The sequence below is a fragment of the Ranitomeya imitator genome, chromosome 3 (assembly GCF_032444005.1).
Source record: "Ranitomeya imitator isolate aRanImi1 chromosome 3, aRanImi1.pri, whole genome shotgun sequence".
NCBI classification, from domain to species: domain Eukaryota; kingdom Metazoa; phylum Chordata; class Amphibia; order Anura; family Dendrobatidae; genus Ranitomeya; species Ranitomeya imitator.
The window spans coordinates 88,954,934-88,980,398 of NC_091284.1; the positions used below are offsets into that span (position 1 = coordinate 88,954,934).

Below are 25,465 nucleotides of genomic sequence, written 5' to 3' on the forward strand. Positions count from 1 at the left end.
ATAATTGAGATTCTGGTTTGACTATTATCTTAAGTCATGTGACAAGGCTCGTTAAAGGGTTGACATTGACTTTTAGGATTGCTACTTCCAATAGGTAGCGTTGGAGTCTGATTCCTCTCTGGAGATGCAATTTTCATATTTAACTTCCCAGTTGAGCATTGCATGGCTTATAAGCCTCCTTACACTGGCACGCCAGGCATGGCACTCTGCACAAAGAGAAACGTTACCCCTTAGATCCCAGTCGGGAGCCTCTCATACTGCCAAATCAGATTTTATGCTTTGCACTGATGAGGAGCAACACCCCGAAACACGTGTCTGCAAATTGAGATTCTGGTTTGAATACGATCCTAAGTGATGTCACAAGGCTCGTTAAAGGGTCGATGTTGACTTTTAGAATTGCTGCTTCCTATAGGTGGCGCTAGAGTTAAATTCCTCTTCCTCTCTCTGTTTGCATCTTGTAATAAGATAACTTTTCTCTTTAAAAGTACAGAGTTCTCATTTATTGAACACATTACAGAGCTGCATAATAGCTGTGCAATGTAAGGTCAAATGCATGCTCCGAGGTGATCACTAATCAGTAAGTATAAAAAATACCACATCGAATTTTCAAGATGTCAAGAAAACAACACTGTCTTCTACCCGCAAAGCAGTGAATGGAGCACATTGCTCTTTTTGATGAGTCTCTAAAGTGCATTCTGTCCAGAGCAGAGAATTAGACCAGCAGGAAAAAACAAGAAGATTCAGAATGTCACAGTGCATAAAGGGTGCAGCAAAATGGTTGCCTTGGATAAATAGTAATGCAACAACCCAATGAAGAGATCATGATGCGGCAAATCTTCATATATCCGGCTCGCAGCAGCATGACGGCTAGTAGGAGCAGTAGTTGGGGAATAAAAAGGTTCATGGATGTCCCGCCCCTGAGACCAGTGTGTCCAGCCATACAAATCTCCCCGACAGGCGCTTCTCTCTTACTTAGAAGTTTGTTTCTTGAGTCAGAAGTTAGGTCTCCACACTCTGTAATTGTTTCATTTGGTCTACGGCATCAAGGCTTTTTGATTTCTTCTGACCATTGACTGGCAAGGTTTTCTTACAGGACCTGCAGATACAAGCAATAATCCTTATCATCGGTTTATTATAAATATCTCTAGTCAGCAATTACAAACAGTTCTCAAACATGTAAAACTTGTCCATTTATAATGACCACGGACAAGATAAAGATCCCCAATTCACATCAGGACTACAAGATCCCAGGTACTTTCAGCTGTGACACTTCTAATGTGGTGTACTTAATTATTTGTACTAAATGTCCAACTGGGGGTCTGTATGTGGGGGAGATAGGGCAGAAACTGAGAACACGGATGAATTCTCACCGCCATACAATAAGAGAAAAAAGAATGGATCTACCTGTGGCCAAACATTTTTGTCTCCCAAATCATAACATTATGGACATGAAATTACTTGTGTTAAAAGGTAGCTTCAGATCTCAGAGAGACAGAAGAGTCTGGGAATATAAACTGATGACGACCTTTAACAGCCTTAGTGGAGGAATGAATGTGTTGCATGGATTTATGTCTTTTTACATCAACTAAGGAACTTGCCCCTCAGACTATAAGGGGTCATCACAACAGAGACCCTAATCAGAGGGCAATAAAACATTCCTTATCTAAGAGCTGGCCCAATATTTATGGACATAATTGTTTATCACTCATGGTAATTCTGCTTCATGTCACCTGTCTTATCCATGGTTTACCCCCTTTTTTTTTTCTTCCTCTATGCTATGTTGTGCATAAATATGTCATTCTTCAGAGTTTGTTTTTAGTCTTTGCCTGATGAAGAGACCTGTGTAGTCTCGAAAAGTTTGCAATTTGTTACCATCTTTTCAGTTAGCCATTAAAAGGTATCAACCACTGAGGACTCTCAATTCTAAATATTTTTCTAAAAAGAAGTGTGGAATACTCAAGGGAACAGTAAGGATAAAATCCAAGCACAAACTGAACACGTTTGATCTGGTGGCAGGTTCTCTTTAAAGTGTTAAAGAAACAATTCTTGAGTTAATTAATCATACTTACTTTACTTCTTCAAATTTCTTGTCTCTGTAAAAATTACTCTTTTTGATGAAATACAGTAAGACCAAGTCACAGAAGAAAGCCCCCTAAATGACAATAAAGAGAAACACTATTATTCTACTTGTGAATGATATGAACAACTGTGGGGACAATTGTGTTACTCAGATGCCTGTATTTTATGCTGAAAATATTTTTTGCTGTTCATTCATAATTTAGTTTTTTATAGCCTCTGCGTGTCACAGTGGCCATTTCTAGGTGCACAATTAGTTATCTGAGAGTCTGTCAGTGAGCTCCTTCTAATGGGGGAGGTGTTTGTAACTATTATCTGATTTATAACTTCATGACCTTTCCTCAATGATAATATCTGACCGCCAGTTGTTAGATTTGTCGACCATTATCTTAAAGTGGCATTTGTAGGCTGGGTTCACATGTTGCAATTGCTGTGGATTTTTTTACGCCCCAAAAACCCCAAACATAGTTCTGTGTCGATTTTTCAAAAAATTGCGCGTGGCAGAGATGGTCTCAACCCGGACCGTACAAGTGCGTGCGCTGGATTTCAAAGACGTCGGCACTGACATCATCCGACTGGAGAGAATTATCACAGGGAATGGGCATGTTTTCAAAGATGACTCAGCAAGGATAGCAGGAGTGGACACAGTCAGGAGACGCCCCTGTGCAAGAACAATGTATGGGCCCTTTACAGTCCAATTACTCATTATAATACACACTCCCATGTGATTTGGAGCTGGTATTGGCCCTCTCATTCTTGGGCCCCTGTGCTACTGAACGGGTTGCACCAATGATACGTCCACCCCTGCAGGATATTATACCACCATAATGACTCCGTGTAATGATTTTATACACACCGAAGCCAGTTTATAACTAAAGCAAAACTACAAAACACATAGCTTAGCCCCAAACGCCATTGTAATTATCTTGTAACTGGCATCAGGAGCACGGGGTCAGGTGCATACGCCATTTTCTGAGGTCACGTTCCCTATAAATTTCTTCTCCCAGAAGGGGAATGATGCTTCTACAATCCAGTCCTCAAATGAACATCTCCTTATAATATAAACCACTAGGATTTATGATTATTTGAATCTCTCAATTGGAAAGTCAAAGATTATCTCTAAGATCTATGATACTGTCTTGGAAAGTTGTATAGTCAATAAAGTTTTTACAAGTAAAAAAATAAAAATCGACCTGTTCCTCAAGATAATTGGCAATTGGAGTATTTGGCACTGGCAGTGTAGGAGTGGTAGGGTTGGTGTTCTACTTCCTGCCATCTCAAGGGGAACTGAGAGCTAGTGCCAAGTTCAGCAAGTGTAAACCCCAGTTAGAGAAAGTGTGGAGAAGTGACAGCAGTGGTCATAGGACGTAGGCTGCTAAGGACAACGTGAGCCTGGAGATGGACATCAGAGACTTTGGGCACACTAAGTCTGCGGAGCTGCAGGGAAGATGGACTCAAGCTCTCAGAGGCGGGAGGTAATGGAATCCAGGTTTTCTGCTTTTGCTGGAGAAGAATTCCTAGTGCTGGAGGTGTTAGCCAGAGGGATGCCGTACCCATACCAAGAATTAGGGCTGAAGTTATGTCTGGTACCTGTGGGAAAGATGGAACCCATTGAGCCATATCCTATAAGCTGCTTTTTAACGATCATAAGCTGCCAAGTAAAAGTTTGACTGTTTTAACAAATTCAGTGTCCCCTGGATTGTTTGCTGTGAAGGTTCGGGAAGATGAAAGCCTGGAGCCAGTGGAGGCCTATAAGCCACAAGTAAGTGTGATGCCCCCCACACACAGCAGCACACTGGGACTGGGACACGATTTGCCCATAGGGTGTCAGAATGTGAAGAAGCAACAGCTCGTCCACAACTACCTCACTCAGGCACCTTACAGCAGCATGGATTGAAGAACCCTTCATGTCAGGTGTGAACAGTTCAGGCTGGTGGAGGTAGAGTACTGGTGCGGGAATGTTTTATTGGCACAACTGAGTCCTCTGATACCTATACCTGGACATATGGAGAACTAAGTTCATCTCTTCCTGTTGGATATTTATCCCATGGCAGAAGGACATTTTTAGCAGGACATCTCATTTTTTACTATTCTCCAGAAGCAGTATTGCTATTCATATTTCATATTTACATGCTTTAGCACTACAGAATGCAATTTTTTTTGTTTAATGTATACAGAGATGGCTTTCTCTAGTATGCACCTCTTCACACTAGCTTGGAAGTGCCAGTCAGTCTTTTGTCATTTGTATATTAGCTCTCTAATCAAGCACTGCGCCCTTCAGCATATATGGTGGATTTTAATTGCAACTGGGTCCTACCTACCCATAAAATCAGACTTTGAAGAGATGTATTCACATCTACCCAGGAATTCAGACTTCAGTCTTAGGGAGGTATTCACACTAGACACATAGGACCCAGCAGATTTGAAACTGCCTTGTTGTTGGCTGCTGGGCAAGCATAAACTGGCCAAATTATGTGCTAAGAGTCTCATTTTTTCCTAGTATCCAGAAGCAGTATTGATATTTGATATATTTCATATTGACATGAGTCAACTTTTTCTGTTTATTCAAGTCGTATAGTCATGTTTTGGTACCAGGAACATGACAGAATATTTTCCTTATGTTCCTGGTATTCACAGTCTACAGATATTATTCCTATATATAATCTGTGAGACCGAAGATAGAATAGACTGTTTGGACCATGTCAGAAACATCATCTAATTTCTTGTACAACACATAGTAGAATTCATGACAATTTTTATGGGGCTCACAGATGTTGCTTTCTGTGAGATGACACATTTCCCTGCCTGTTTTATCACAGGAGTGAGTGTTTTTGCCACGTCTCCAGTCATCTGAGTTCATCATAAATTAAGACAGTGACATAGGAGCTCTGGTGGCTACTTAGCTTGCATGTCACTGACTTGAATTATGATGAATTCAGAAGACTGGAGACATGGCAAAAACACCTGCACCTGTGATGAAGCAGGCAGAGAAATGTGTTGCCTCACATAAAGAAGCAACTGCAAGCCATTGCTGTGTCCTCTGAGTTTTCTCTTATGCTTACTTATGCTAAGGAGATGTCATATGTGCCGACCATGAACTGTAGAAACTCTGCATGGTTGTTTGTAAAATGTTGTGTCAAGTTAACAAAGTGTGAAGTTAATTAATGTGATCAATGCACAGGTTTAAGTGAATTTCTAGATATGAGAATTCTATAAAATCCTTGCTTACCACACCCATAAGTGCCAAGCCTGAACCAATATTGATAACTGTTGGTATAATATTAAACTTTCCAGCCTGGAAAAAAAAACACATTGATAATTATATATAAATTGAGAATTATAACTGGCAATTAAATGGGTTATCAAATGAAAGACAATAATCACTTATCCACAAATTGTTGAGTGTCTGGACACTGGAAACCAGATTGTTTCCTAAAACAGGTCTTCTTTAAACAGTTCCTAGTGATCAGTGAGCTGTCTGTGGGATTCAGCTTGGTTCTTCTCTAACTAAGGGAGGTTGGACACATTCTACTTTCATGGTTAAAGTAAGGACCAAGAAGTTGTATACTTATAAGGCTTTTGAGTTCGGGTCAGAATACCCATGGCCTGATCTGGATATTTCAGTCATAATCGGACTATGAAAGTAGAAAGTGTGAAACCGGCTTAATAGATGAGGGTCCAGAAAATGGTGACATCTTATATTATCACCATAAGGCTACGTACACACGTTCAGTATTTGGTCAGTATTATACATCAGTATTTGAAAGCCAAAATCAGGAGTGAGTGAAAAATACTGAAGTGGTGCATATGTTTCTATTATAATTTTCCCCTGATCGTTACACTCCTGGATTTGGCTTACAATTACTGAGGTCAGATACTGACCAAACAGTGAACATGTGAATGTGATCTCATAGGGTATTTCAAAATTGGTTCCTAAATCAGTCAATACTTTTAAAGAGGAACATTTACCACATTTTTCATGTTGAGGTGGACGCATAATGTAATATTGGAAGCAGAATGGAATAAAACTTTTTATTTTTTTTTTTTTATTTCGCTTCTCCGTTGCGGATATATTAGCAATGTGAGTATTGGCAAATAATGAATTAACTTTTAGTTAGTCCAAGTAAATATTATCGTACAGGTCCTTCTCAAAAAATTAGCATATAGTGTTAAATTTCATTATTTACCATAATGTAATGATTACAATTAAACTTTCATATATTATAGATTCATTATCCACCAACTGAAATTTGTCAGGTCTTTTATTGTTTTAATACTGATGATTTTGGCATACAACTCCTGATAACCCAAAAAACCTGTCTCAATAAATTAGCATATCAAGAAAAGGTTCTCTAAACGACCTATTACCCTAATCTTCTGAATCAACTAATTAACTCTAAACACATGCAAAAGATACCTGAGGCTTTTATAAACTCCCTGCCTGGTTCATTACTCAAAACCCCCATCATGGGTAAGACTAGCGACCTGACAGATGTCAAGAAGGCCATCATTGACACCCTCAAGCAAGAGGGTAAGACCCAGAAAGAAATTTCTCAACAAATAGGCTGTTCCCAGAGTGCTGTATCAAGGCACCTCAATGGTAAGTCTGTTGGAAGGAAACAATGTGGCAGAAAACGCTGTACAACGAGAAGAGGAGACCGGACCCTGAGGAAGATTGTGGAGAAGGACCGATTCCAGACCTTGGGGAACCTGAGGAAGCAGTGGACTGAGTCTGGTGTGGAAACATCCAGAGCCACCGTGCACAGGCGTGTGCAGGAAATGGGCTACAGGTGCCGCATTCCCCAGGTAAAACCACTTTTGAACCATAAACAGCGGCAGAGGCGCCTGACCTGGGCTACAGAGAAGCAGCACTGGACTGTTGCTAAGTGGTCCCAAGTACTTTTTTCTGATGAAAGCAAATTTTGCATGTCATTCGGAAATCAAGGTGCCAGAGTCTGGAGGAAGACTGGGGAGAAGGAAATGCCAAAATGCCTGAAGTCCAGTGTCAAGTACCCACAGTCAGTGATGGTGTGGGGTGCCATGTCAGCTGCTGGTGTTGGTCCACTGTGTTTCATCAAGGGCAGGGTCAATGCAGCTAGCTATCAGGAGATTTTGGAGCACTTCATGCTTCCATCGGCTGAAATGCTTTATGGAGATGAAGATTTCATTTTTCAGCACGACCTGGCACCTGCTCACAGTGCCAAAACCACTGGTAAATGGTTTACTGACCTTGGTATTACTGTGCTCAATTGGCCTGCCAACTCTCCTGACCTGAACCCCATAGAGAATCTGTGGGATATTGTGAAGAGAAAGTTGAGAGACGCAAGACCCAACACTCTGGATGAGCTTAAGGCCGCTATTGAAGCATCCTGGGCCTCCATAACATCTCAGCAGTGTCACAGGCTGATTGCCTCCATGCCACGCCGCATTGAAGCAGTCATTTCTGCCAAAGGATTCCCGACCAAGTATTGAGTGCATAACTGAACATTATTATTTGTTGGTTTTTTTGTTTGTTATTAAAAAACACTTTTATTTGATTGGATGGGTGAAATATGCTAATTTATTGAGACAGGTTTTTTGGGTTATCAGGAGTTGTATGCCAAAATCATCAGTATTAAAACAATAAAAGACCTGACAAATTTCAGTTGGTGGATAATGAATCTATAATATATGAAAGTTTAATTGTAATCATTACATTATGGTAAATAATGAAATTTAACACTATATGCTAATTTTTTGAGAAGGACCTGTATATTGTCTGATACAAGGATAGCCTATATCCCCTGATGACGCCAGTTCTCTGGTGAAACATGTCAGGGAGGCATAGGGCACTTTTAATTAGCATTGCTCAGTTGTGTATGGTTAGTCTGAAGGAAGTAAGGAGGCGGCCGCATTAAACAATTCCTATAAACCATCAATGAATGGGATAAGGCGATAAGTAGTACAACAATGATATTATGATTAGTCAGAGATAAGGATATAACTGATTTGTCCCTTATACACACTGACCTTTGTAAGGTTTTAATATCAATATTCCTTTTAAATAGTGAATTAAAAGTACATTTTTCTGGTTTTTAGATAGGGTTTTTGTTGCATTTTTATTTTCAGGGCTGTGGAGATTCGTACAGTAGACTGCAATGACCGAGTCCCGGCATTATGACATCGACATGAAGGTTTGACAAGATGCAGAAGAAATAGTCTTGAGATCAGATAAGACCTCAGTGGTGAGTTACTGGATGTAAACATTTATTCTGTATAGGAGTATGTTTGCACGGAACGATTGACAGCACTAGACGATCACCAATCGATAAACCATTACCGGTTGCAATCATTTACTGTGGTCTTGGCACTCGTTCGGTGTAATCAACATGGATGTGGTTATTTATTGTAGAGAAATCCAGACAGAAATACGAGACGTTTCGGTCAAACACATGACCTTCATCAGTCAACTGCATGGTGAAGAAACTGTATGCTACTAGCCACTAGCATTCTGTTTTTTCACCATGCAGCTGACTGATGAACGTCATGTTTTTGACTGAAACGTCTCGTATTTCTGTCTGGATTTTTCTACAATAAATAACCACATCCATGTTGATTACACCGAACGAGTGCCAAGTTTTTTTTTACATTGGAATTGACGGATTTGGATCCTACTTGTGCACCACCTGCTGCCAGAAGTGCCTTGCTCATTATTACATTTACTGTGCTCTGTCTGTTTAAACAGGTTATTAAAGGGGTGGTCTAAAACTAAATTTTATTTAATATCATAATCTAATCTTTTTTCTAATAAATTTTAATTAAAAAGTCCCTATCCTCTCGCTACACTAACTGCTTTATTTTTTTTACTACTTCCTCTTTGATGACGCTTCATTTGAGAATCCCAGTGCATGCTGGGATACTCAAACGACGTGTCAGTGACCGCCACAACCTCCTCCCCCTCTCTGAAAAGCAGCTTCATCTGTGACGTTCATTTCAGGGTCTGGGCTCGTCCCTGCTCTACTGAGCAGACATCAGTTGTCAATTCCAATGTATGCTCAGTAGATTCCTGTCACTGTGCACTATTCTATCCAGTGTACAGTGACAGTGTGCTCTCGCCAGCTCTGATCAGAAATGACGTCACTTGTGGGAGTAACACTGGTCTTTGTTCAATTGTTCTCTACTTACACTGTGCACTGACCGTGCGCTCTACTGCCGACTCGTCACTTCTGATTAGAGCTGGTGAGAGAGCGCATTGCCACCAGGCACTGAAAAGAACACTGCACAGTGACAGGAATCTACTGAGCATCCATCGGAATGGACAAACAACAAATGCTCAGTAGAGCAAGGCCTATCCCAGCCTCTGAAATGGAGGTCACAGAGCAAGCTTCCTTTGAGAGCGTGGGAAGAGGCTGTGGCAATGACAGTAGCCTCTGCACCTGATGATGACGCTTCGTTTCAGTATCCATAGCACCGTCTTATTATATAGCGTCCTCTTGTTATGTATCACGCCATCCCATATTATATAGCAACCTCTTGGTATGTATAGCGCAGTCCCATATTATATAGCTTCCTCTTATGTATAGTGCTGTCCCTTATTACATCACATCCTCTTATATGTAGTGACGTCCCGTATTATATAGCATCCTCTTGTTATGTATAGCACCATTTCGTATTATATAGTGTCCTCTTGTTATATATAGTGCTGTCTCTGATTATATAGCATCCTCTTGTTATGTATAGTGCAGTCTCGTATTATATAGCTTCCTCTTGTTATATATAGCGCTGTCTCATATTTTATAACGTCTTCTTGTTATATATAGCGCCGTCCCAGATTATATAGCGTCCTTTTGTTATGTATAGCGCCATCCTGTTTTTTTATTACATCCTTTTGTTATGTATATTGCTGTCCCTTATTATATCACATCCTCTTATTATGTATAGCGCCGTCCCTTATTGTATAGTGTCCTCTTATTATGTATAGCGCTGTCCCGGATTATATAGCGTCCTTTTTATATATATATATAGTTCTATGTTATTTATTACGTTGTACATAAAGTGAAAAAATTTGCCCTGCACGCATAGCACGCCGCTGTCTCTGGCGTCTTACATCTGCACATGTGCACAAGTGTGTTAATCACATGACCTATCACATGATTTCTCAAAGGGGATCATGTGACATGTCACGTGATATATCGGGCGCTGGGGGTTCCCACTTTCTAAACTGCATGGGGTCCTGGCTATTCTTAATCTGCCCCGGCCCCCACAGTAACACCATAGTCTACTTGATCACATGTATCCTTTTTTCCTAACAATGTTCAGTACTAATAACTAAACGATTTTTAATGAATATATTCTAATATATTAGAAATCACGTACCTTTCCATTGACCATGATATCGAAGCGAATTCCATAAGCTTTTATCAGTGTCCTATAATCAGTCCCATTAGCATCACGGTAATACTTGGCATACCTTCATTAAGAAAGACATGTGTGGACATAAATATGGTGTTACCAACACAAACATTTCATATATATTCTGAAAGATTAGCTGCACAGCAATAGGCAAAATTATTGTAGGTGTACAAAATAAAAAACTGACCAGCTGAATCCTTCTAACATCTATGTAGAAACAGGAGGTAAATTTTCCCTGTATTACTCATGAGTCACTGCAAAAGTCTATGGCAGGGGGATTGGCGGAACAGCTGGGTCAGGAGTTGAAGAGGGGAATGATTTATGCAGGGACAAGAGACTTCCTGTTTCTACCTAGAGCAGAGAAAAGAGAAAAATTATCTGGGTAGAAATGCAAAATGAGCAATTGTGAGTGCACAGTACTGTATATTATGATGACTACAATATATTAAAAGGATAAAAACTTTGTTCGGAGTGCTTCTTTAATACCACCTCTCTTTTCATCCATTAAAAATAAAGGAGGGAAAAAAATAAAATACCTAACTTACTTGATATCGCTTTGTTCATAAAAGTCAAATCTATTAAAAAATGGAATTAACCAGATTGGCAAGCACCATAATGAGAAAAAAAAATCAAAAATTGGTCACATTTCCTCCCTAATAAAAATGTAATACTAAACAATCAAAGGATCGTATGTAAACGAAACTGGTATAAATAGAAATGTCAGCTCACCACATAATAAAATAAGCCTTCACTCGGCATTATCACCAGAAAAATAAAAATATCACGGACCTCACAAAATGACAACATATAGAAAAACTTTTTCTTTTTTTTTTGCTATATTCTGAATTTTTCTCTTAATTTAAATAGAAAAAAAATTGCTGCTTTTTTAGTATCAACATAATAAGACTGACATGGTTAATCATTATTCCAGGTCATTTTAAATGCACAATGTCTGCCGTAAATACAAGGTTTGCATATTTTTTTCTCTTTCATCCCACTTGGAATTTTTTTCCTTTGTTAATAATATGGCAAAGTGAATGGTGTCATTCAAAACTAGTTCGTCCTGCAAAAAAACAAGCCCTCGAATGTCTATGTCAAGGAAAAAGTAAAAAGAAGGCACAAAAATGAAAAAGCCTGAATCTCATTCACATGCTGCACTTTTCTATGGTAGAGAATATATGCACAAAATCGCTTCGATTGCATTTTTTTCATTTGCAGAGCGTCGATTTCTATTGAGGAGATGCACCTCCTTTGGTGCAGTTTAGAAATTTCAATCCTAAAATCTGCACCATAGGAACCTAGCTTTAGGCAACATTGAGCAGGGAGCCTGGCTTCAGACCTTCCCCCATCCTATAGCCAGAGCAACGGACTTGGCCGACCATTCAGTTCTAGTTTAATGAGAAATGCATACCTGAAATTGTATCCTGAAGAAACAGATTTTTCAGTGAATTTATTGTCCAAGCGAGTAAATGAATACTGGGGATGGCACTCGGAAGCATCTCTGTCCAGGTTACAGTCCCATTCTATCTGAATGCCAATAACCCCTCCCTGAGAAGAGAAGCGCATTTAGTTATAAAGTTGTATCTTACATTTTCTTGCTATATGCAGGTGACGCGGTAAGGTCACCACCGTCTTTGTTTTCTTTTCCTATAACATTTTATATATGTCTTCTGACCACAATTAAACACGATATATTCAGCACTCATGCAGACCCTCTCATCCCTTGGCATCACAGACTTGGCCCTATCCTGGCTCTCATCATACCTAACAGACCGGACATTCAGCGTCTCCCACTCACACACCACCTCCTCACCTCGCCCCCCATCTGTCGGAGTCCCGCAAGGTTCAGTCCTAGGGCCCCTGCTCTTCTCCATTTACACCTTCGGCTTGGGACATCTCATAGAATCTCACTGCTTTCAGTATCACCTCTATGCTGATGACACACAGATCTACATCTCTAAACCAGATATCACCTCCCTACTAACCAGAACCCCTCAACGTTTGTCCACTATTTCATCCTTCTTCTCTGCTAGATTTCTAAAACTTAATATGGACAAAAAAGAATTCATCATCTTTCCCCCATCTCACTCGACTCCTCCCAATGGACCTATCCATTAAAGTAAATGGCTGTTCATCTGAGACATCAGTGGTCGGCAATTGCAAAGGGAGCTGCCAGCAGCGGATCTTGATTATTTTTGTTCACGTGTATTAAGCACAGCAGAACATTCCTCAGACAACCATTAATAATCTCATTAATGGCAGCCAAGATGTGGAAGTGCCGCATTGCCTCCAATTTTTTCATCATTTGCATATCCTTAAAGGGAACCTGTCATATAAAATACCACTATTAATCTGCAGATATGGGGTTAATCTGCAAGTTAATAGCATTCGGACACTATACAGAGAGCCTCACTGTCGGGAGGAAATTAACTTTATTCACCTCGGTTATGGCTCTCCAAACAAAAAGATTAATGTTTCATTATAATGGATTTAGTTGTTAATAAGGGATTTTTATCAACTGAATGTGTCTGCAATACAAGACACAGCCACCGAAAAGTGGCGCTGCTGGATCTCCAGTGAGACGCTTGTGATCCAGCAGCACCACACTTTTCGGTGGCTGTGTCTTGTATCGCAGGTGACTTTTAGGGTCCATTCCGAAAAACCCAAAATTGGGGAAAAAGAGTTCCTAGGAATATTTGTTTCCAGATTAAACAGGTCAGCAACCACCCAATGAATGAGCAAAACAGACGCTCCTTGGGAGAGATAATTATTAAGCAAGCTTGTTATAAACAGGACATGTGCTGTCGAGAGCAATCATTTCTATGTGCACAAAATAGTCGTATTTTGTGCGCATGGACAGGCGGTCAGCCTGCAAGTAGATGGGCAGTCATTAATGGCCATGGTCGGTGGGTCGCTCTTAAAGGGCCCTAACAGGAAAACTGCCAATACATTAAACATTAGCCCATACCACACGAAGAAATTTGCTTTTTCATCTAAATATGAAAAATATGATAAAACCAGGATCAGTTTTCAGACAAATGCAATTAGCAGCAGAAATTACAGCTATAAATACAATATACGGTACACATCCGCCATTTTCCATGACGACATTTACTCATGTAACTTACTTCCATTGCTATATCCTGAAAGTTATTTCCAGTCCAGGAGGCAATTTTGCCCAAGTAAAAGATTGGACAGTAGTGGTTTTCTTTATCATATCGACATGTCTTGAGAAATGAATCGTTGTCTGTGTTCAGAATGTTAGTTCTAGGAAAGAGAATGTCGACAATACATAAAAGTGGAAACATGTCTTAGGCTAGCTTCACAAAGTACGTTTTTAAGAGTTTTTGTGTCTAAAAGTGCATTTTATTAAGTCTTAAAAGTTTTATATTAATTTGTACTACTTTTTTATGCAAAGTTTGTCGAAACAACATTGATAATAATTCTGTCCATCGTTACTGTAGCTGCTGATTTTGAACATGTGTACAAGGGAATACGGGGCCAGGAACCATTTCTCTTTGTACTGTTTATGGGAGACATCATTGGAGCCAGTCTCCATCCACCAGCTCAGAGACAACTGAGCACTGAGACCGAGGCGGCACAGGAGAAACTGGTGCGGGAAACAAGTCATAGAAATTGTATTACTGCTCATGTACGCACAGATGACAGTATTAAAACTTCAATTATAGTAGCTGCAAATTAACAAGATGGTTTTATTCACTTATATGGACCCTGGTGCAAACAGCTTAAGCCAACGTTTCTGCCAAATAATAATCTTTATTTTTATATAGCGCTAACATATTCCGCAGCGCTTTACAATTTTGCACACATTATTATCACTGTCCCCAAAGGGGCTCACAATCTAGAATCCCTATCAGTATGTCTTTGGAATGTGGGAGGAAACCGGAGAACCCGAAGGAAACCCACGCAAACACGGAGAGAACATACAAACTCTTTGCAGATGTTGTCCTGGGTGGGATTAGAACCCAGGACCCCAGCGCTGCAAGGCTGCAGTGCTAACCACTGTGCCACCCTTTGTCAAGGTCCATCTGTAGACTAATAGGAAAGGGGAAAAGTGTGAATAAAAATGTTCTTTTATTGTGTCATCATCAATAAAATGTGATATATATATATATATATATAAGATCACAGCTATAAGAATTATAATCACAGCTGTGATCCAGTAAGTCCCCATAGGTGCCAGGAAGTTAAATAATGTCATAAGTGGGGTTCCTGACCAAAAGTCCCTTGTTAATATTGGTCAGGTTGTTTAATGGCCATGTTTCCAGTCTGTCTACGGCAGTGGCCACGCCGACATTGGATGATTAGCGTTTCACTGCAGGAGGGCTAAAATCATTGGCGCCATGTTATTATGTTTGATGTAAGCTGGTATCCTGGAGACATGCGTGTCAGGGACACATGTCCTGATATTATGCCAGGACTGATCTTGATAGGATCATCTAATTCACTTACAAAGGGGTTACGTTATCCACATGTCAAACATAATAACATGGCGCCAATGATATATCATATATCATTCATATCCCTTTAATTAAAATATATATATATATATATATATATCTAATATATAAAGCTGAATGTGTGTGTGTGTGTATGTATGTATGTATGTCCGGGATTGGCATCTGCACCGTCGCAGCTACAGCCACAAAATTTTGCACAGTCACACGTCTGTACCCCGAGAGCGTCATAGGCTATGTTGTGAGGCAAAATTTTAACCCCGCGCGTTCCAATTCACTAAACAATTTTGCCCCTATCTACATAATGGGGAAAAAGTGAAAGGAAAAGTGTTGGAGGCGTCGCAGCTACAGCAACAAAATTTTGCACAGTCACACATCTGGACCCTGAGGGCGTCATAGGCTATGTTTTGAGGTGAAATTTTAACCCTGCGCTTTCCAATTCACCAAACAATTTTGCCCCTATCTACATAATGGGGAAAAAGTGAAAGGAAAAGCGTTGGAGGCAAATTGACAGCTGCCAGATGTGAACAAGGGGGGCTTCAAGAGTGAAAGCGATGGCCCCAAAGAGTATATACCGTACAGTTGCTAAGGTGGGGCGTCGACATGGGATACTCACCACACGCGGGGATATGAACACACACACAAAAGGCGCCACAAACTACCACGTGCTTGAATACAGAAACCACACTCAGCACACATTTCACCACACCTACACCAACCTCGCCACATAAAAGTCGAAACACAAGTCGCCGCTCAAAACTCGCCACATGCAAAACTAGGCTCACGCAAAACTCGCCACACAAAAATCTGATTAATAAGCAGACAAACTACAAGAGCAACAAATGTACCATATAGGAAATACGGCACCTGTCAGTCACATGACCTGTCTATTATGTGTATGTGTGAGCTAAGATATACTGCCAAGGGGGAGGGCTTCCTGTTGGCTGGGGATTTATCAGGCTGCCAATTTAGCTTACAAATACTGAGGTAAAAATACTGACCAAATAATGTGTGAATGCGGTCTAATACAGGAGGAGATGACACAAAGATATATACTATATACAGGAGGAGATTACACACAGGTATATACTATATGCGGGAGCAGATGATACACGTATATACTATATACAGGAGGAGATGACACATGTATATACTATATACAGGAGGAGATGACATACAGGTATATAATATATACTGGAGGAGATGACACACACATATATACTATATACAGGGGAGATGACACATGTATATACTACATACAGGAGGAGATGACATACAGGTATATACTATATACAGGAGGACATGACACAGGTGTATACTATATACAGGAGGAGATGACAACCTGGTATATACTATATACAGGGGAGATGACATACAGGTACATACTATATACAGGGGCGATGACACACAGGTATATACTATATACAGTGGAGATGATACACAGGTATATACTATATACAGGAGGAGCTGACATACAGGTATATACTATATACTGGAGGAGATGACACACAGGTATATACTATATACAGGAGGAGATGACTTACAGGTACATACTATATACAGGAGGAGATGACACACATATATACTATATACAGGAGGAGATGACATACAGGTATACACTATATAAAAGAGGAGATGACATAGGTATATAGAGGAGATGACATACAGCAGGTATATACTATATACAGGGGAGATGACATACAGGTATATACTATATACAGGAGATGACATACATGTATATACTATATATAGGAGGAGATGACATACAGGTATATAATATAGGAGATGACACATGGGTATATACAATATACAGGAGGAGATGACATACAGCAGGTATATACTATTTACAGGGGAGATGACATACAGGTATATACTATATACAGGAGATGACATACAGGTGTATACTATAAATAAGGGAGATGACAAACATGTATATACTGAGGTGAAAATGAAAAGGTGTGAGTGCAAAATGAGAGGAGTGAGGGAAAATAGTGGAGTGATAGGAAAATGACAGATGTTAGGTCGAAATGACAAGTGTTAGGGGGTATGAGAGGAGTGACGGGGGAAAATGAGAGGTATGATGGGAAAATAAGAGACATGAGGTGCTATAACTAACCACAGATATTTTCTATGCCCAGGCAACGCCGGGCTCTTCAGCTAGTATATATATATATACAGTGCCTACAAGTAGTATTCAACCCCCTGCAGATTTAGCAGGTTTAATAAGATGCAAATAAGTTAGAGCCTTCAAACTTCAAACGAGCAGGATTTATTAACAGATGCATAAATCTTAAAAACCAAAAAGTTTTCTTGCTCAGTTAAATTTTTATAAATTTTAAACATAAAAGTGTGGGTCAATTATTATTCAACCCCTAGGTTTAATATTTTGTGGAATAACCTTTGTTTGCAATTACAGCTAATAATCATCTTTTATAACATCTGATCAGGCCGGCACAGGTCTCTGGAGTTATCTTGGCCCACTCCTCCATGCAGATCTTCTCCAAGTTATCTAGGTTCTTTGGGTGTCTCATGTGGACTTTAATCTTGAGCTCCTTCCACAAGTTTTCAATTGGGTTAAGGTCAGGAGACTGACTAGGCCACTGCAACACCTTGATTTTTTGCCTCTTGAACCAGGCCTTGGTTTTCTTGGCTGTGTGCTTTGGGTCGTTGTCTTGTTGGAAGATGAAATGACGACCCATCTTAAGATCCTTGATGGAGGAGCGGAGGTTCTTGGCCAAAATCTCCAGGTAGGCCATGCTATCCATCTTCCCATGGATGCGGACCAGATGGCCAGGCCCCTTGGCTGAGAAACAGCCCCACAGCATGATGCTGCCACCACCATGCTTGACTGTAGGGATGGCATTCTTGGGGTCATATGCAGTGCCATCCAGTCTCCAAACGTCACGTGTGTGGTTGGCACCAAAGATCTCGATCTTGGTCTCATCAGACCAGAGAACCTTGAACCAGTCAGTCTCAGAGTCCTCCAAGTGATCATGAGCAAACTGTAGACGAGCCTTGACATGACGCTTTGAAAGTAAAGGTACCTTACGGGCTCGTCTGGAACGGAGACCATTGCGGTGGAGTACGTTACTTATGGTATTGACTGAAACCAATGTCCCCACTGCCATGAGATCTTCCCGGAGCTCCTTCCTTGTTGTCCTTGGATTAGCCTTGACTCTTCAGACAAGCCTGGCCTCGGCACGGGAGGAAACTTTCAAAGGCTGTCCAGGCCGTGGAAGGCTAACAGTAGTTCCATAAGCCTTCCACTTCCGGATGATGCTCCCAACAGTGGAGACAGGTAGGCCCAACTCCTTGGAAAGGGTTTTGTACCCCTTGCCAGCCTTGTGACCCTCCACGATCTTGTCTCTGATGGCCTTGGAATGCTCCTTTGTCTTTCCCATGTTGACCATGTATGAGTGCTGTTCACAAGTTTGGGGAGGGTCTTAAATAGTCAGAAAAGGCTGGAAAAAGAGATAATTAATCCAAACATGTGAAGCTCATTGTTCTTTGTGCCTGAACTACTTCTTAATACTTTAGGGGAACCAAACAGAATTCTGGTGGGTTGAGGGGTTGAATAATAAATGACCCTCTGAAAAGACTTTTCACAATTTAAAAAAAAAATAAACAAAGAAATAACATTCTTTTTTGCTGCAGTGTCTACAGTCCAAATGTCACAATGCCAAGTTAATTCCAAATGTGTAAACCTGCTAAATCTGCAGGGGGTTGAATACTACTTGTAGGCACTGTATATATATATATATATATATATATATATCATATCCCATTATTTATTATTAGTGACCCTGCAAATATGGGCATTACACAGCCTGACCAATAATTGACAAGGGATTTTTGGTCAGGAACCCCACTTATAACATTTATTTTTTCACTTCCTGGCAGCTATGGAGACTTAGTGAATCACAGCTGTGATTATAATTCTTACTAGATGGTAGTCCGATTCTAACGCATCGGGTTTTCTAGAATATGTATGTAGTTTATTTATGAAGATTTTAGAATACCGTACATTGAATACACAGGATTTGCCGGACTGCGCCTGTCGCTGATTGTTTGCGGCCGGCCACGTAGTATACAGCACAGCCACGTAGTATATAACAGCCCACGTAGTAAATAGCGCAGCCACGTAGTATATAGTACAGCCACGTAGTATATAGCACAGCCCATGGAGTATATAGCACAGCCCATGGAGTATATAGCAGAGCCACGGAGTATATAGCACAGCCCACGGAGTATATAGCACAGCCACGTAGAATAGAGCACAGCCCACGGAGTGTATAATAGCCAACATAGCATATAACACAGCTCACGTAGTATATAAAAGCCACGCATGCAGTATATAACAGCCCACGTAGTGTATAGCACAGGCCACGTAGTGTATAGCACAGGCCACGTAGTGTATAGCACAGGCCACGTAGTATATAGCACAGCCCAAGTAGTACATTGCACAGCCCACGCACTATATTGCACAGCTCACGCAGTATATGGCACAGCCCGCGCAGTATATGGCACAGCCCGCGCAGTATATGGCACAGCCCGCGTAGTATATTGCCCCACGCGCGTAGTATATTGCACAGCCCTCATGGTATATTGCACAGCCTTCGTGGTATATTGCACAGCCCACGTGGTACATTGCACAGCCCATGTAGTATATTGCACAGCCCACGTAGTATATAGCAATGTGGGCATCATATCCCTGTTAAAAAAGAATTAAAATAAAAAATAGTTATGTACTCACCTTCCGTTGGCCCCCGGATCCAGGAAGCGTTTACCGATGCTCCTCTCGCGCTCCGGTCTCAAGAGTGCTTTGCGGTCTCGCGAGATGATGACGTAGTGGTGTCGTGAGACCGATACGTCATCATTTCGCGAGATCGCCATGCATGGAGCGGTCACCGGAGCGTCGCGAGGAGCGGGAAAGGCCTGTTCTGGATCCAAGGGGCCGACGGACGGTGAGTATATAACGATTTTTAATTTTTTTTATTATTTTTAACATTAGATCTTTTTACTATTGATGCTGCATAGGCAGCATCAATAGTAAAAAGTTGGTCACACAGGGTTAATAGCAGCGTTAACCGAGTGTGTTAGACCGCGGTCCGTTAGCGCTGCCATTAACCCTGTGTGAGCGCTGACTGGAGGGGAGTATGGAGCGGGCACTGACTGCGGAGAGGAAGGAGCGGCCATGTTGCCGCCGGACTGTGCCCGTTGCTGATTGGTCGTGGCAATGGTCATGGGCGTTTTGCCACGACCAATCAGCGACTTGGATTTCCATGACAGACAGAGGCCGCGACCAATGAATATTCGTGACAGATGGAAGTGACCCTTAGACAATTATATAGTAGATAGCTGTGATCTTGTATACATCACCATTGGATGTATGTGCACTATAATTTATATATCACATTTTATTGATGACACAATAAAAGTACATTTTTGTTCACACTTTTCCCTTCCCCATCAGTCTATTATCTTTCTGGCGGTGTACACCTATGTGAATGATGTCCAATGAGATATGACAATCTTAGCATACTTTACGGTATACCTGTATAACAAGGGGTTAGAGGATCCCGAGCTGTGCAGATCCCGTCGCACCATGACAAGATCCGCACAGCTCAGGATCCCCTAACCCCTTCTTACACAAAAATAACTTGAGAAAGGCCTTATTTGGCCAAAACGTTGGCTTAATCTGTTTGCACCAGGGTCGATTTAATTGAATAAAGCCACCTTGTACAATTACAACTACTAGAGTGCCAAAGTTTTTTCTACTTATTTGAAGATTACGTCTAAAGGTACCGTCACACTTAGCGACGCTGCAGCGATACCGACAACGATCCGGATCGCTGCAGCGTCGCTGTTTGGTCGCTGGAGAGCTGTCACACAGACAGCTCTCCAGCGACCAACGATCCCGAGGTCCCCAGTAACCAGGGTAAACATCGGGTAACTAAGCGCAGGGCCGCGCTTAGTAACCCGATGTTTACCCTGGTTACCATCCTAAAAAGTAAAAAAACACACGCTACATACTTACCTACCGCTGTCTGTCCTCGGCGCTCTGCTTCTCTGGTCTGGCTGTGAGCGCCGGGCAGCCAGAAAGCAGAGCGGTGACGTCACCGCTCTGCTTTCCGGCTGACCGACGCTCACAGCCAGAGCAGGAGGAGAGCAGAGCACAGCGCTGGAGGACAGACGGCTGTAGGTAAGTATGTAGTGTTTGTTTTTTTACTTTTAGGATGGTAACCAGGGTAAACATCGGGTTACTAAGCGCGGCCCTGCGCTTAGTTACCCGATGTTTACCCTGGTTACCAGCAAAGACATCGCTGAATCGGTGTCACACACGCCGATTCAGCGATGTCTACGGGGAGTCCAGCGACGAAATAAAGTTCTGGACTTTCTTCCCCGACCAGTGATCTCCCAGCAGGGGCCTGATCGCTGCTGCCTGTCACACTGGACGATATCGCTAGCGAGGACGCTGCAACGTCACGGATCGCTAGCGATATCGTCTAGTGTGACAGTACCCTTACTTCTGAGCACCTACTCGACAGTCACAGCACAAATACAAGAGAAACAGAAGTTAGTGTGCCAGACTAAATTGTTTGCATGGACAGAATGACAGGTTCAGTGCAGATAGGAACATGCAATCATTAAAAAAAAAAATGTACACCAGAACCTTACATATACTTCACAAAGCAAATATCACATTTTATTAGATGCAATACAAAATATTTTCATGTATTAAAAACATGTTAAAAAGTGGGAAACCACAGGATGGCGCCACAGTCCCTAAAGTAGTATGTAACAACAGGCGTTGCATGACAGTCTATGTTATCTTTCAATCCCATATGTGTACAAAGGGTCAACCTCCTGCTAATTACTATATCAGCATCATATAAAATAAAAGAACTAACATCATATAAAGAAGATCAGTGCCAGGGAGGACACGTAATGAATCGTAACTGAGAGATTCTCAAGCACATGTTACCTGCAATGGGACGAGGTGCTAGCAGCGCCATAACACCTTTGGGACTGTGGTGCAATCCTGCTCCATTTCCCACTTTTTAACATGTTTTAATACATTAAAATGTTTTTTTTTGTATTGCTCTATCTAATAGAATTTGACATTTGCTTCCTGATAAATACTGTTCTGTTGTACATTTTTTTTCTATATGATAACATAATATTATTATTATTATTATTACACAATATTCGACAATACAGCAGAGCGAACCTATTTCTTTTATGAACTTATTCTAAAAAGTCACCGAAAATTATTGGTGCGCTGTAGATAACATTTATGGACTGCTCAAAATTTGGTCCACAGATCAAGGCAGGTGAGGCAAGTCACTAGTTAGAATCATTGTTCTTTCCCCTGACTTTAAACTTAGGCCACGTTCAGTATTTGGTCAGTATTTTACATCAGTATTTATAAGCCAAAACCAGGAGTGGGTGATAAATACAGAAGTGGTGACGTGTTTCTCTTATACTTTTCCTCTAATTGTTCCACTCCTGGTTTTGGCTACAAATACTGATGTCAAATACTGACCAAATACTGAACGTGTGAACGTGGCCTTAGTGTAGCTTCTTGTCAAAGTATTGTTGGGTGTTTTTGGTAGTTTGTATACTCCCTGTATAAAAAATAAGATACAACTAAGGTGATAAAAATCGCATTCAAAGCATAATTGTTAATTTAATAATGATATATTAATGGAATATTATTAAACTTTCCATTATTTATCAGTATTAATGCATAATACAATGTAGCAAACATATCATTTACTGACACTTACTTTGAAAAATTGAACTTTGGAAAGCGTATGGAGTTTTTAATATAGACTGTGAAGTCCTCGGCTTTTCCTAATAGTGGTATTCTAAAAGAGATCATATAGTATTAGTTTATACTAATATAGGAAAATGAGCTATACTATTTGACCTATGGCGTCCCTTAGCATAAATGCTGCATGTCCAGTGGATCTTACTTTGGCTTTTGCCTCTTCTCTAGTGGACACCAAGCAAATATTTCACACGTTCCTGTTGTGTTTACAGCGCCTGTCTTCAAGCATCGTCCTGTCTTGACCCCTGAAAAGAGAATATTGAATATTAATCACATGATCTGAAACGTGCTGCCCATTGTTTGGTCAGCATAAATCAGATCACAGGTTCCCTTTAAATGCTACGATCACTCTGGTGTTGAAATGACTTATTTCAAAAGTATGGGCTGTCAGAATTGCTGCATCTAATATTTTTTTCTATAGAAAATTAAATAAAAACTAAAAGCATTTGTATTTCTGGGAGGATTTGCATGCCATTTACATTTATGAGATTATTTATGCATTTTACTCCAAAATAGTTTCCCTTTATGAGGGCACATTAACCCATTAACCATTTATGGCTGAAGTGTGAACGTTAACATCATAGATGTTTGTAAAAGTAAAGTTAAAAGTGGTGATAGCTCAAAGCTTGGCCAGACCCAACAATGAAATATGCCTTTTTAGATAAAAAGTTCCCAGAAAGCTGCAAATGAGAAAAAAAATCCACACAGGCCCCTTTTGTCAAAAGTGGTATATTTTGGCTAATATGTTAAAGCCCAGCTAATTTATTTGTCGTGTCATGTCTGTAACTAAATATGGCTGGCAAGTCATGGTCTTCTGTCTCACACCTTTGTTAACAATAATGTCCTCCCAAAAGGGCCAAAAAGGCATGAGCCTATAATAAAATAATGGGTATGCCTGCCTATCCATGGACATCTCAAAAGGGTTATCCACATTGTAGAAATTTGGTAAAAAAATCACTGGCAAAGTTATAAAATAATAAAATCATTACTATTTACCAACGCCATTACCTAGAGATCCGATGCTTACCCTTCTAGAGCACTCCTGGTCTTTGCTTACATATGGGCAGCACGTGACCATGAAAGCCAATCTGTTGTTGCAATGGTTACTGGCATCATCACTCCCTAATAGCAGAAGACAGTCTAGGTTTCCCTTCACCTGGGTCAAAAATTCAGTTTGGTGCCCCCTCCTATATACAGCTTGAGGGGTTCAAGCAGTCGTCATATTTGACCATTCATATGTGATTTGCATACTTACAGTCATGTGCAGACTGATTCTCACAATATTCAGCAATAAACTGCATCCACTGCTTCACTAACAGAAGAAGGAAGAGAAGCACATAAGCACAGGACTAAGTATGATAATTGCATATGAGTGGTCAAGTGATTACCGCTGGAACCAGCAAGCCGAGCTCACTCCTGACAGTGAATATATTAGTGGAATTCTGCGGTGCTGAATTTCATAATTATTGCTTCTAACATACAGTACAACCAAAAGTTTGGACACACCTCATTTAAAGATTTTTCTGTATTTTCATGGCTATGAAAATTGTAAATTCACACTGAAGGCATCAAAACTATGAATTAAGGCTAGTTTCACACTAGCGTTTTGAGGAGCTGCGGAGGGCTGCGGACTTCCTCTGTGAAGCCCCACCCTTGGTCGCACCTTTGCCGCTAGCTCCGCCTACTTCTGCATGCGGCCTGCGTACCTATCTTTAACATTAGGTACGCAGGTCGTGCGGCTGTATGCGGATGCTTCCGCATGTGTTGTTTTGACGATGCGGAGAAAAAAAGAAATTGCAACCAGCTGCGTCCTACGCTGGTCGCTGCATCGTCAAAACGCCGCATGCGGAAGAATCCGCATACAGCCGCACGACCTGCGTACCTAATGTTAAAGATAGGTACTCTGGCCGCATACAGGCTGCATGAAGAAGAAGGCAGAGCTAGTGGCGGAGGTGCGGCCGAGGGCGGGGCTTCACAGAGGAAGTCCACAGCTCCTCAAAACGCTAATGTGAAACCGGCCTAACACATGTGTTATATACTTACCAAAAAAGTGTGAAACAACTGAAAATATGTCTTATATTCTAGGTTCTTCAAAGTAGCCACCTTTTGCTTTGATGACTGCTTTGCACACTCTTGGCATTCTCTTGATGAGCTTCAAGAAGTAGTCACCGGAAATGGTTTTCACTTCACAGGTGTGCCCTGTCAGGTTTAATAAGTGGGATTTCTTGCCTTATAAATGGGGTTGAGACCATCAGTTGTGTTGTGCAGAAGTCTGGTGGATACACAGCTGATAGTCCTACTGAATAGACTGTTAGAATTTGTATTATAGCAAGAAAAAATCAGCTAAGTAAAGAAAAACGAGTGGCCATCATTACTTTAAGAAATGAAGGTCAGTCAGTCCAAAAAATTGTGAAAACTTTGAAAGTGTCCCCAAGTGCAGTTGCAAAAACCATCAAGCGCTACAAAGAAACTGGCTCACATGAGGACCGCCCCAGGAAAGGAAGACTAAGAGTCACCTCTGCTTCTGAGGATAAGTTTATCCGAGTCACCAGCCTCAGAAATCACAGGTTAACAGCAGCTCAGATTAGAGACCAGGTCAATGCCACACAGAGTTCTAGCAGCAGACAAATCTCTACAACAACTGTCAAGAGGAGACTTTGTGCAGCAGACCTTCATGGTAAAATAG

The 25,465-nt window shown here is 41.0% G+C and overlaps 1 protein-coding gene across 4 annotated transcripts in view; it reads right to left on the minus strand.

Moving 5' to 3' along the window:
• Nucleotides 1–480: 480 nt before the first annotated feature.
• The window catches only part of P2RX5 (purinergic receptor P2X 5), a 105,619-nt gene continuing 80,634 nt past the window's right edge, over nucleotides 481–25,465 (minus strand). For 2 of the 4 annotated variants that reach the window (XM_069761091.1, XM_069761093.1), the window contains exons 5-12: nucleotides 22,925–23,024; nucleotides 22,736–22,816; nucleotides 13,596–13,734; nucleotides 11,879–12,015; nucleotides 10,432–10,525; nucleotides 5,306–5,371; nucleotides 2,070–2,152; nucleotides 481–1,096 (exon numbers count right to left, since the gene is read on the minus strand). In XM_069761091.1, coding sequence (XP_069617192.1) covers nucleotides 1,000–1,096; nucleotides 2,070–2,152; nucleotides 5,306–5,371; nucleotides 10,432–10,525; nucleotides 11,879–12,015; nucleotides 13,596–13,734; nucleotides 22,736–22,816; nucleotides 22,925–23,024 — 797 coding nt within the window. In that variant the 3' untranslated portion in view covers nucleotides 481–999. Of the gene's footprint in view, nucleotides 1,097–2,069; nucleotides 2,153–3,272; nucleotides 3,667–5,305; nucleotides 5,372–10,431; nucleotides 10,526–11,878; nucleotides 12,016–13,595; nucleotides 13,735–22,735; nucleotides 22,817–22,924; nucleotides 23,025–25,465 lie in introns of those variants that run through there. The other 2 variants (XM_069761090.1, XM_069761092.1) reach the window with 1 other exon arrangement.